Source organism: Abrus precatorius, unplaced genomic scaffold, assembly GCF_003935025.1.
Source record: "Abrus precatorius isolate BTA unplaced genomic scaffold, Abrus_2018 Scaffold9, whole genome shotgun sequence".
Taxonomy (NCBI): domain Eukaryota; kingdom Viridiplantae; phylum Streptophyta; class Magnoliopsida; order Fabales; family Fabaceae; genus Abrus; species Abrus precatorius.
In genome coordinates, this window is record NW_020874439.1 from 21,551,662 (window position 1) to 21,565,849 (window position 14,188).

At 30.7% G+C, this 14,188-nt stretch overlaps 1 protein-coding gene and 1 non-coding gene across 2 annotated transcripts; one reads left to right on the plus strand and one right to left on the minus strand.

The window, feature by feature from the left end:
* Nucleotides 1-618: 618 nt before the first annotated feature.
* Nucleotides 619-14,188, minus strand: LOC113850991 (MDIS1-interacting receptor like kinase 2-like). Its single transcript, XM_027481490.1, has 4 exons — nt 13,782-14,188; nt 2,801-3,138; nt 1,109-2,668; nt 619-989 (listed from the first exon to the last, which is right to left on the minus strand). Exons 1-4 carry the CDS (start codon nt 14,186-14,188, stop codon nt 619-621), a joined length of 2,676 nt encoding a protein of 891 aa, XP_027337291.1.
* Nucleotides 6,447-6,562, plus strand: LOC113851784. The gene has a single exon (XR_003502348.1). It is a non-coding gene; the product is annotated as a U5 spliceosomal RNA (small nuclear RNA).

Below are 14,188 nucleotides of genomic sequence, written 5' to 3' on the forward strand. Positions count from 1 at the left end.
TTTGATAGTAATACATGTTGAATGTGCACCAATATGCTAGAGAAGAAAGACAACATGAAGTTTTCAATGACAACACTGTGCTTGAAAAAAAAAAAAAACAAAAAGATTCTTGACACAAGTATGCTAAATCCCTGAAATGCAAATTGTACAATAGCTATCTAAGTAATGAAGAGATGAACAACTCTCTTTTCAAGTCATTATCTGGTAAACACTTCCCCCCTATTTTACTATTTTATTTTTTTAATTTCTCGATTGTGCCACTATATGCACTTGTGTGATGGAACCTATAGAAAAGAAGCTGAAATCAATTCTAAGATATGATCTGAATCTCATAAAGATATTGCATGTACATTTTTGTGTAGCTTCACAATAAATGAAGATGTGATAAGTGGTAATGTAATATATTATAAAACCATCATATATATGCATGTTAGAAAATTAAATTTGGATATTTTTCATTCGTTTAGGCTATGGAAACTATTTCCCCCCTATAATATTAATGTTGGCATCAGCTTCAAAATATAGAATGAAAAGGCAGAAGAAACTTTTCTTATTCATCATTAAAGAGAAATATATTACTTCTCTTAGTTTTTGCTTCGAAGATGTTATTGTTGACACTCAAATGAAAGACAGTATATCTTGAGTCATCAACTGATTAATTGAAATTTCACTGAAAGGCAAAGGTAGTGAAAGTTTGGAAGAACATAGTTCTTTAGCCACTTGTTGCATTGATGGTCTAAACTTTGGTTTAGAACACAAGCATGCCAATGCTAGTGTTCCCACAATCATTATATCTTGAGCATCTTTTTGAAAGCTTGGAAGAGGAAGACGTGAATCCAACAAATCCTTCAACAACATGTTTTCCGTAGATGAGTTTGATAAAGATGAGATAAACTCTCCTGGATGTCTTCCCATCAATGTTTCCAATGCCACAACTCCAAAACTATAAACATCACATTTTTCTGTTATAGTCAATGTGTAAGCAAACTCTGTAATAAACAAATGAAAAAACAAAAAAGAAAGTTAATTAAACTTCTCATGCTATATTATTAAATCAATTCAGGAAAGTCATAAATATATTTTTCTCTTTAGTTAAAAAAAAACTCACCTGGAGCAATATATCCGTATGTTCCAACTACTAAGGTTTGATTTGAAGAATCAGGATCAAGTAGTCTAGCTGTGCCAAAATCTGAGATGAAGGGCTCTAATTGTGAGTTTAATAAAACATTGCTACTTGTTACATCACGATGAACAATAGGTGGGTTACAATCATGATGCATGTAGGACAAAGCATGTGCCATTCCCCTAACGATATTCACCCTCTCACTCCAATTTAACTCCTTAGCTTCCTCATCAGTGCTCAAGAGACAAAATAAGCTACCTCTTTCCATGTATTGATAAACCAAAAACATGCACCGATTGTGGAGACAAAAGCCATGGAGCTTTACAATATTTTTGTGACGGATTTCTGTTAACATCTTGACCTCATTGCGAAAACTCTTGTCAAAAGATGGGATTTGAGATTCCATTTGGTGAAGTTTTTTCAATGCAACAATTTTGCCACTTGGTAATTGAGCTCTATACACACTTCCATATGCACCAGTCCCAATGCAGTACTTGATGTGAAAGTCTTCAGTTGCTTCAATGATGTCTTCAAATGCAATTTTACCATCAAAGTTCCATATTGAAAACAGGTCTCCATTCTTTGTTGATCTTCCTTCAAATTTAGCCTTGTTCATACACTTTAGGAAATATAATGTTGCAAGTACAGAAAGAATGATGCAAGTGATAGGAAGAAAAATTACAATGATAGTCTTAACTTTACTAGTTGTTGTACCAGTTTGAGAATTGGTTTGGTGGACATAATGACAAGCTGTGTAATTTGGTGGGTCGTAAGTGATAAGTGCATTTTTTGAGAAAGAACAAAAGTCTGGTAATTGAGACTTTGAGTCAAGGTTTTCTGAAAAGTCAAAGAAATTGTATGAAAGATTTATATATCCTAAAGTAGCAAGTTCCTTATGTAACTTACCTGTGAGATTATTATAACTAAGATCCAACCTATCCACCATAGAATTTATTCCAAAAACAGATGGAACCTGGCCGCTGAAAAAATTATGACTAAGGTTAAGGTTAGTGACACAACCAATTTGGGAAGTGATGCTTCCATTTAACAAGTTACAGCTTAAATCCACTGTTGCATCAAGTGGACAATTCAGGATAGGAGATGGGATAGAGCCTGTGAGGTGGTTGTGGGAAAGGTCTAGATATGAAAGACTGAAAGCTTTTGAAATCTGTGATGGTATTGAACCAGAAAGGGAGTTACTTGAAAGATTTAAGTATTGTAATGATGTTAAGTTCCCTACTCCTATTGGTATGGGACCTTCAATTTGGTTAGAATCAAGGAAGAGGTGGGTCAAATTCTTCAATAAACCCAAAGTATGTGGGATTAAACCGGTAAAGGAATTATGTGACAGATATATTTCCTGCAATTGTGTCAAATACCCTAATCCTATTGGTATGAGACCTTCAAGTTGGTTTAAATCAAGATAGAGATAGGTTAAATTCATCAACCGACTTAATGTACAAGGGATTGAACCTGTTAGTGAATTGTTATAGAGAGACAATATCTTCAAACTTGTCATATTGCCTAGATGTAGAGGTATAGGACCTGCAATGTGGTGCAAAGGAACGAAGAGATATGTGAGATTCTCCAACCAACTGACTCATTTCAATGTACAAGTGATAACTCAACACCACTAAACATCACACCAATTTGAAAGTTCTTTAGGAAGCAACATACCTTGAAGGTAATTATCTGACAGGTAAAGAAATTCAAGTTTTGTAAGCGTGGTTATTTCTGGAGGAATGCTTCCCATAAGACCCATTCCAGATAAACTTAGAATGACTATATTAGGGAAGGAAGTTACATTCAACTTCTTAATCTGCTTCATTTCTTCTGATAATGGATAATGAATATTTAAATCCCCTGAGTAAATCCCTATAACACTTCCAACTTCATTGCATTTGATACCTCCCCAAAGACAATGGTTTGAGATATTGAGGTAATCATTCCACCAGCCACTCTGGACCAAAGCCTGTTTTTCCTCATTCATGGAAGTGGAATTAGAAGCTTCCATCCTGGAAGTGGTAGCAATAACAGGTGGTAGTAACATGACATAAGAGGTAACAACGCTAATTGAAGCTACTATTAAATTGGTACCACAATTTGCCATGTACTTAATTGATTTAGATTCAAATGGGTACAATTACTGAACAACTTCATTATAATGCTATTGGTTCTGGGACTTGGTATATATAACAGGAGAAACACTATTAACATATTCTTTTAAACACAATCTGTAGCATCCTTCTTGTGTGATTGGTCAGTTATTTAAAAAGTCACAATGCTTAAACCCATAAATTGAACATTTTTAAATATTACTTTGAATTTTTCAAAAACTAATTAATAACAAAAAGTCTGTTAACGAGTGTATTCAGAAAAGTGTGTTGCTAGCATTAATCAGTATAACAGTGGCGGATGACCTGCCCAACATGCTCATGCAGAAAATTTTCTTGGAATTTCCTTTCAACTTCTTCTACTTAGGACAATGGACATTCAAAGATGCGGTTTTGCACTAAGGAATGATGAAATGATTAGTTAAAGGAGTGGAAGACTAGATGGAGGTGTGAGACATGTAGTACATGTGAAAGAAAATGAAGTGCAGTTATGGCTTGACTCTGACGTGTGTGGTTGACTCTGATTAATATGCTACCATTTCATGCAATATCTTGGTCAACCATTCATCCCTTGTTGCTCGCTCCTCCGAACCCATTTTCATTCCAATAGTGATCCACAGATACATTGCATTCCAAGCTTTCTATAGACTACATTATACATGGAAGCACTTGGGTAGAGTTGGTGAATTTTGGTGGGGACAGAGTTTGATCAAGTTACTGTTGAAGCCAAGGAGACCATTGTTCAATGCAAGCAAACCCACCCATTTTTGACTTTCTTGAATTCATTTTTGTTAAATATGTCTTTTAGTGGATTGGTTAAATATTATGAGGCATGGTTACTATAAATGCAGAATTGCCTGAAAATTGTGGTGTCAACAAGATTTCTTTGACTGACAAAACATGATGGTTAAAGGTATTTACATTCACGCACTCCTCATAAAGTTGCTCAAGATATGATTCTTTTGTTAGCATTAGTGTATGCCTGTGTTCTGATCCCAAATGGTAGCCATCATTCATACAACTAAAAGAACAGCATAGACTTTATAACAAAATATAGCGTTTAACAAGAGACTTTAATATATCTTCCAATGGAGTGTTTGTGCCCAGTAAGTAGTCATCCTGACAAAGGAAAACAGTATCTAACTTAAAAAAAAAAACAGATTCCAGATTCAGTGTGAATCAAATATGAAGAAGTACAAGAATGCATCTTAAGATCAATGGCTACAAGGCTATAATTGTAAATTATCTTGAGCATATATATGTGAGTGTGTATAATAAATGTAAGCAATGTACTATTGATAAGAATATATCATATACCAAGTCGTTTATATCCTATAAAAAGGTGACCGTTAGGAAAATATTGTCCTGTGTCTGTATGAACACTCAAAGTTTATGCAAGTTTATCATAAGTTTTTTCTCTCCAGAAGATGAAAGAGTTCATTCATTTGTATCACTGGAAAATACCTGAAGAGTCATTGACTCATAGAAAATGAAAAGGTTTGTGGTTCATTTCATTGAATTAAATCTATAAGTTGGTGCAATTAATTAGAATATTCAATAGAATGTTTGATTACTATAAATTTGACGAATTATTCAAAAATTGATGGTTGACATTTGATTTTTGAAGGAATTAGAAAAAAATTGGCAATTGAATCTAAAAAGCAAAAGTTGAATTGTTGCATTACACATTTGTGGGCACATGCAATTCATGAGGACACAAGCCTGAAAGAGCATATAAAAACAGAAATTTTTGAAAAAGACAACATATTTTACATTTCAAAAACATAAATTTAGGTTTTCATACAATTTTACGTAAGAATGACAGCTAGGGTATTTTCATCTTAATTTTCTATGGAATTTTGATGGAAAATAAAGTTTTATTTCTTCAATCCCTTTACTTTGTAATGAAACGGTGATTCTCACCATTTATAATTTTTTGTAATTTTCTTTTATTCTGAACATGAGGTTTCATTCTGTAATATATTTTAGTTTCTACTTCATTGCTAATATGTCTTGCGAGGAATGATGAACTTATTCTTTTATCCATTCCAATGAACTAAACATTGAATGCTTTAATTTAACATTTTGATTCTGAACTTAATGTTTTTTTGTTTTATGTGAATAAGATTGATGAAAAGGAGCTCATGGCTGGAAAGTCAGAAATTTCTTGGACTTGGACTTGATCAAAATGTTTGTTATAAATTATCTCGGAATAGAAATTTATAATGATGTGGTCATTTAGGTTTTAATCTTAATGCTGAAAGTTTTTGGGTTTATCTAAGGAATTGAGATTCTGAAATCAACCTACTTCTTAGTTAATTTACAACTCAGTTTCATTATCTTATTTAGCTATATTTTGCAGTTTAGTTTTATTTATAATCAGTCCTGTACATCTGAATTTTTAATTCCTTAGTTAATTAAATTTTTCAACACTTATGTTTTTACATTCTGCACTTTATTTATTTTTCCGGTTTACAATTCCACTCTTTTTTTGACCCAACTAGTAATATTCTTGTAGTTTGGTAATTGATATGAAGTAAACGATAAATCTATCTATTTTATTACTTCAACTATTTGGTGTACTTGCCAAAAAGTTATCAATACCGTGATGGATATAATAGTTTTTGAAATACCTATATACCATATCTGCAGGTAAAGCAAGCTCAGTAGTTTTGCCAAAGGATGTCAAGGATCTTCTCCAAGTGCTGTTTAGTATAGTACGAATATTTCACGAGTGGGATTAACAATTTCAAATAGCCTATGAAGGCACATGAGTGTCAAATTCACCAACAGGTTATTTTAAGGCATTTACTCTAATACAAGAATTAATAGCTTCAAAAGTATATGACGGAGAGAAGAAAAGGGAATCAAAGAAACTAAAATAACCAAGTAAACTCTGATTTTTCCTGTTGCTTGGGTAACTTAGATGTAATTACAAAGATTACTGATCAAAAGAAATATTAATAAAATACTTCTACCAGAGCTTTCTCACATAACGCTTGCAAACACCTTACATGCAATAAAATTACTTTCTACTAACTCAAAATGATTGTACAGAGAGTTAAAGTCATAATCATGTTAACAAAGAAGGTGCTGCAAATACTGAGAAGTGTCATTTGTCTTCTTGCAAGTCTCATACTGAAGAGTTGATGATGATTTATGACATGAGAGATATTACAAAATATTTGTTGTGGTATAGTGTGAGACTAAGCAGCCACAATGTGCACAAAGAGAACTATTCTTTCGCCTTTTACTAAAGAATAACGTGTGCATGCTGTGTTGTGTGGCATTCATCAATTTTTGAAGTCTTCTGTGTGTTAAGAGTGACCAACCAGAAGGTTGTAAAATTTTTAAGGGGAAACCAATGACAAGGCACCTACGTGAAATGTTTTTCTCTTCACTAATTTTTATTCTGAAGTTGCCTTGAAATAGGATTTAATTTCATAAAACATAGTAAGTATTAAACAATTCTTAACTAGTCTATTGACATCAGAGCAGTGATATTTGGTTATTTGCTTCACTGCTATAACTAGTTATATATGTTATAATTATCAACATTCTTCAACTTTTCTGTCAAATTACAAACTTAGCTTGAGGTTATCTTCCCATCGAATCTTATGAAACAAGGTTTATTATCAGTTGATGCACTTTGTCTTGTTCTATTACTTAAATTAACAGCTGTTTATGGTAAATCTAGTTGGACAAGACTATAAACAGTAGTTATAAGCTTTAATACAGAATTAGAAAGTAGGATTGGAGGTTTTCCATGTTTTCCTTTTTCACTTTCATTTTGCTGATATATGTTTGTGCTGGATAAGTGAAGATTTATGATAGTAGTATGACAAGAGGGTAGATTTCATGATCTAACATCAGCTATGCAAAATAGGATTCCATTTATCATCTTGTTCATTATGATTCTTGTAATTGGTCCTTGGCATTTCTCTGTTCATTGCATTATCACCAAGCTTCGTATGTGTCAAGGAGCCTTGTTTCCTGCACTAGGAAAATTTTGTTGTTGGTGGGAGATCTATGAAGCATGGACTCTAACACGGAAACCAGACACAACATGGACATGAAACCTCCAACACGGCAAATGTCTGAAATATAGGACAATGAGCCACCACACACACACCTATATAATTTCCTATAATAAGCTTCACAAAAAATTAGTAAGAGACATTATTTTACAATATAAATATTATGGACTCTTTACAAAAAAAATCTCAAAACAAGATAAAATCATATCTTTAAACAAGGCATATTCACCTTATCAAACTAAGTTTTTTTATGATAGACCATTGAGAAAAGTAAAGAGGCATTATTTTTAATATTTTATATTATATTTTAAGCTAACTTTTCTAAAAGTTGAAAAAATGAATTTCTTTTAATAGTATTAGTGTATGTCAATCTATATTGAAGAGTTAACTAATATGTCCTAGCCATATGGATAATTTGTTAATTGAACACCTAACAAAGATTGTTTAACACATGTTGAATAACTGTTTGAGAAGTGTCGATGACAGAAAAGTATGTGAGGCACCATAACAAGAGAGGTGTTTGTGCTTTACAGGTGGAGATTAATATTTAATATTTGGGCACTAGGCTATTTGCAGTATCCAAGAAAAATAGATACATCAAATTCTCTTCTATTTCTTTTTTTTCTTGAATGTAAATTTTATAGTTTTAGAAATATAGCATTTATGACTAAAAGAGCATATGCTCAATGGCGGTGTATAATAGTTCTGAAGTCAATTTAGTAAAATCCCAAGAAAGTTTGATTTCCTATTCTCTGACTGAATGAATCAATAAGACATGTATTATAGTGTAACTTTTCAGCTGTAATTGGACTCATGTGTTAATAATTCTTCTTTGCCACTGCGAACAATTCATTGGTGGCTGTATGATACCAAGGCACCCTTTCTTTGGGGAAAGCCAGTCTGCATTAATATATGTGTTTTTCTGTATATTAGTGTCAAGAAATTTAGTGACTATTTGATTTTAGGACAACTTTTCTATTTTCATTCTGATTTCCGTTTTTAAATATTTGTATAGGAAACATTAAAAATATTTTTTTTTTCTATTTTCATTGTTTTCTATACAAACTTAGAAAACATGAAACATAATAAAAATAAGGTGAAAGTTTTGTAATTAAAAGTAAAAATAAAAAATAAAAAAATAAAAAATTTTTAGAAACCAAACAAGCCGGTAACAAAGTCATTTACGGTTCTTAATTTGAAAAGGATTCTAATTCTTAATTTGTACAACCTAAATTAGGAGGTCTAATTATGTATAATTGAGAAATTGATTTCTAATCCTAATACGTACAACATATTAAAAAAATGATAATAACCAATTCCCTTTTTAACAATTAGAAAGTATAAGTTCTAAGATTGTAAAGAAGAGCATTGGGAATTGCTTTTAATACTTTATTACCATTTAAAGGAATCGGCTTTGAAATAATTTTAGGAATTAACTTGCAATTTAATTCACAGCATTTTAATGTCTTTTTTATTTCAATATTCTTGATCCATTTTCAAGGATTTTTTTTTTTTTGGTGTGGTTCGTATCACTAATTTTGCCCACTATAATAACAATTATATGCAAAAATGTGTGGGGATTCTTTCTGTTAAGGACATTCTTATTCATAATGTGGGCACTTTTACAATGTATTCCGAATATGAAGTGTAAGATTCGGAAAGAAGCATTGACAACTTACTTTTGATGCTTTATTACCATTTATACAGATCAGTTTGTAAAATAATTTTAGGAATTAACTTGCAATTTTATAGAATTTTAATTTGTTCCCTTTTATAATATTTAATAATATTCTTAATCCGTTTTAATATAGCCTTTTGTTTTTACTTGTATAATTTTTTCACATATAACAGTAGACATTCTTCTAAAAGTAATTTTGGTTTGTAAATTGTATACTTATTTTTCTTTTATTTTTATTTATATATGGATTCCAAGTTTAGCCCACTTTTACTAAAAAATAAATATAGAAAAATATTGTAATATTCTACAACTTATCCAATCTGCAGTAAAACATATAACACAAAGTTTATTTTATATAATAGCAAGAAAAAAAAAATCCAAACTAAAGAAAGATTTAAAAAGTTTCATTTAGGCTTAGTTTATTACTTATAAAAGTAAGATACTTTGAACAGTATGCAGATAAACAAAAATCTGCTTCAAAGAATATCGTATTTACCTTTTTTTTTTTAAAATGAAATTAAACTATTAGAAATGTTGGTTAAACAATTTGATACATCTAAAATAACAAATCATTATATAACATCGAGATCCATAAATCACTAAAATATAACCCCCCTCCTTTTTTAATTTGTAGAGAGCTGAGGGATAAATAAAATAGAATAAAAATTCATTTTTTTAACTCTAAATTAAAAACTTTAAAGCTACTAAATAATAGTAGTAGTCGTAGAGAGTTAAGGGATAAGTACAATTTGAAAACTATTGTTTCTTTTAGTTAAGATTATGTTTGTTTTTCTTTTTAAAAATAATTTTTTTGTTTCTAAAAATAAAATATAGTACAAACTATATTTTATTTTTAAAATCAGAAAACTATTTTTAAAAAGTAAGGCTTGCCTTTGTTGAAATAATGTAGATATTGGTGTGATGTGTGCTTTTTTTTTTTTTTCCTTTTCTGTTTTTTTCAGTTAAGGGTTATAAAATATATGCAGTTTAGTAACTAACAATAATGTACAATATGTAGCAGACAAATGATAGAAGTGTTAAGTATCTTGGTATAGAAGATAATGAACAAGAATATAAAATACTGGTTTCAAGGTACAAAATATATCGCTATCTTTTGTGAGATATTCACCCCTACACGAAGTTACTATGAGTTGTTGACGATACTCTCCCAGGATATAATGAAATCTTTAAATTTCTTATCTAATGATAACAAGAATTTTTCTCTCTTGAACTTGAAATTTAAGAACACTCAAATTCATAAGTTACACACAGTAAAAGTTCATTACGTGTTCAATAATGGATATTATTTATAGTTGATGATTTAAACACAAGTGAACAATTAATCTTTTCACTTGAGAGTCATGTCTTTTAAAATCAAGAGATACCCTTAAAAGTCATATTCTTTCACTTGAAAGTCATCTCTATAAAACCAAGAGATATCCTTAAAAGTCATATCCTTTCACTTGAAAGTCATGTCTTTAAAACTAAGAGATGTCTACATGAACCAACACACTTGTTCATGGTTAATAACCATTTCATCTCTCTTAATAATTTAAATCATCTACTTTTAAACTTATAAATATATTTCAATCCTCCACTACTTTACAAGTTTAAAATCAATTTATGCATAAAGAATATATCACAAGGATTAAATATTCTTTTAGTGTAAATTTTAAGGTTCCAATAGAGTAATAGGTGTCTAATTGATTAAACCTTTACTCTCTATGTTAGTACCAAACATTTCACACACATAAATTGTATTTCTTATCAAGTTCAAGAATTTGTTAATTTTAAGTACTTTTATGGCCATATGCTTATCCTGGTCTCATGAATATTTACGAGATCTAAAATTCTCGAATAAAGCGACACCACTTCTATATTCACGTAGGTAGAATCCTTTGATAAATAATATTATCAATTCATTAAGGGTTTTAACCCACCCTCCTAATTATATATATATGACAGTAAATCCTATATCTTATATAGTGCTCCAATTGTTAAATAACTTGTTGTTACCCATTAAACCTTGAAACTAGTGTTCTATTAGAATAAGGTTGCATTCCCATCATTTAACAATTATAGGTTTTAATCTCATTTTAGCAGTAGTCTCTTTAACCTTATCTCTTGACAAACCTTTAGTCAGTAGGTCTGCTAAATTGTTGTGGGATTTTACATATGTGATGGTAATTATACCTCTCCTATTAATTGGGTCACATACTCATGTCTCAAGCTTATATGTCTAGACTTTCCATTATAAACTTTGTTATGTGCTCGAGACATGGTTGATTCACTATCACAGAAGATCAAATTGGCATTCATTGGTTGTGGCCATAACTTTATATCATATAATAAATTCCTAAGCCATTTTGCTTCTTTACCAGCGGTTCATAAAGCTATAAACTCAGCCTCTATAGTAGAATGAGAAATACATGTTTATTTCTTTGAGGCCCAACTTATTGCTCCACCACCTATGGTGAAAATCCATCCTGAAGCAAACTTATTATCACTTAGATTTGTAATCCAACTAGTGTCAGAATAACCTTCCAATACAGTAGGATAATTACTATAATATAATCCCTAGTTTATAGTTTTCTTGAGATAACCAAGAATTCTTGTTATATCTTTCCAATGTTGATTACTTGATTTTCTTGTAAATCTTGATAGCTTGCATACAACAAAAGCTATATCTAGTCTAGTGCAATGTATTGCATACATTCAACTTCTTATAGCACTTGCATATTCCAATTGTGCTACATGGGAGATCTTCTAATTTAAAATTAGGATCATAGCGTGTATTGGATTCCTTAATTTTAAGATGCTCAAACTTTTCTAATATCTTTGTGATGTAATGAGATTGACTTAAAACAAAGTCAATGTGATGTAATGAGATTGACTTAAAACAAAGTCAATGTCATGTTTAAGCACCTTTATCCCTAATATTGTATCTACTTCATTCAAATCCTTCATCTTGAATTTAGAAGTTAGATACTCCTTTGTTTGACGAATTCCTTCTAAATTTGTCTCAAATATTAGCATATCATCCACATACAGACAGATCATTAGTCTCTAATCCTTAGTAAATTTGGAGTATATACATCTATCTACACTATTATGTGAAAAACCATTTGATAACACTACAAAATCAAACTTCTCATACCATTGTTTAGGTGCCTGTTTTAACCCATATAAAGACCTAACAAGTTTACAAACTTTATTTTCATTTTCAAGTAGCACATAGCCTTCTGATTGTTCCAAATAAGTTTCTTCATTAAGATCTTTATTAAAAAAAGTAGTTTTAACATCCATTTGATGCACATGAAGCTTATAAATGGATGCTAATGCTATAAGAGTCCTAATAGAAGTCATTCTTGTCACAGGTGCGTAGGTATCAAAATAGCCTAGACCTTCTTTTTTTTTAAACCCTTTTGCCACTAACCTTGCTTTAAAGATTTGTAGTGAACCATTTGTATCATACTTTCTTCTAAATACCCACTTGCATCCTATAGGCTTTGATCCTTGAGGCAAATCAATTAAGATCCAAGTATTATTAGATAATATTGAATTCATTTCATCATCTACTACTTCTTTCCAAAAGGCAGAATCTCTAGAGGCCATTGCCTCTAAATATTTGAGGATCACCTTCTATACTTAGAACAATAGGAATTTTGTTTATCACAGAATCCCTAGTTCCTTCAACCAAAAATGCTATAGCATGAGAAGAAATAAAGTATGGACCTAAGTCTTTCTCTATTCTCACTCTTTGGCTCCTTCTTGGTTTAAATAATTCATTATTACTTAGTCTTTTATTGCCTTGATTTATTATTGCTTCTTGGGAATCTTCTGTATTCTTTTGGGGATATTCTAAACTAAGGTTTGAATCACCAATGAATTTATTTTCAATAAATTCTACCTCCCTTGATTCAATGACTATACTGGACACTGAGTCCAAAATTCTATATGCCTTATAATTTTGAGCATATACTATGAAGATAATATGGCTCTTGGCCCCAATTTAGTTCTCTTTTGATCAAAAACACGATCAAAGGCTAAACACCCCTACACTTTTAAATAATTTAAGTTTGATTTTCTTCTTTTCCATACTTCATGTGGAGAAACTTTTCTATTTTTTGATGGTATCCTATTATGAATATGACATGCGGTCAATAGTGCTTCATCCCATAGATTATGAGGCACCTTAACATTTTATATCATTGAATTAACCATATCCACTAAGGTACAATTCTTTCTCTCCGCTAAACCATTTTGTTGCAGAGTATATGGAGTAGAACATTCATGCACAATCCCATGTAATTCACAAAAATTATCAAATTCATTAGAGAAGTATTCTCCACCTCTATCACTACGAAGAACATTTATTTTCTTATCAAGCATATTTTCTACTTCTATTTTATATTTCTTAAACATTTCAAATGCTTCATCTTTATTTCTTATCAAATACACATAAGTAAATCTAGAACAATCATCAATAAAGGTTATAAAGTACCTTTTTCCTTCGCTAGTAATATTTTCATTTAATTCACAAATATCACTATGTATTAATTCTAGTAAATGTGTATTTGTTTCAACTTTAGGAAAAGGTTTCTTAGTAATTTTGGATTGTATACAAATTTCACATTTCTTATTAAAATCCTTATTACTAAGATCAATATAATTATAATTTTTGCATATATTCAATTGATTTATAATTTAAATGTGCTAATCTACTATGCTATAAATCACAAGAATCAACAACACACAAAGTGTCATTTACTTTATTATCAATACTAAATTTGAACATGCCTTGAGTACAATATCTTTTTCCTACATACATATCATTCTTAAGCAAGATAATCTTATCAGATTCCATCACAATTTTGAATCCTCTTTTACATAAGAGACTAGCAAAAACTAATTTCTTCCTTATATCTGGAACATGAAGTACATTCACCAAGTTTAACTTCTTTCTCAATGTAAAGTTCAACTCTACTGTTTCTTGACCACACACTTTGGCCGAATTGTCATTTCCCATTAATACTTCTTGGTTGTTCACTTCTTCATATATCTTGAATTGATTGTGATCATTGCAAACATGAACAGTAGCACCAGAATCTAACCACCACTCATGGGATTTTTCATATGTTGCCATGTTTAGTTCTGTGATCATACCAATGTGCATGCATTGAACTCCTTTAGTGATCATAGCAACCAAATCTCTTTCTTCCACAAGGTTGGCCAT

Excerpts from the sequence above, each read along its gene's own strand:
- LOC113850991 (XM_027481490.1), bottom strand. The coding sequence starts at position 14,188 with ATGGCCAACCTTGTGGAAGAAAGAGATTTGGTTGCTATGATCACTAAA. Across the intron at positions 3,139-13,781 it reads ATCTTGCTTAAGAATGATAT|GATGGAAGCTTCTAATTCCA; the intron begins GTATGTAGGAAA and ends TACCACTTCCAG. Across the intron at positions 2,669-2,800 it reads GTCAGATAATTACCTTCAAG|GTCCTATACCTCTACATCTA; the intron begins GTATGTTGCTTC and ends ACCACATTGCAG.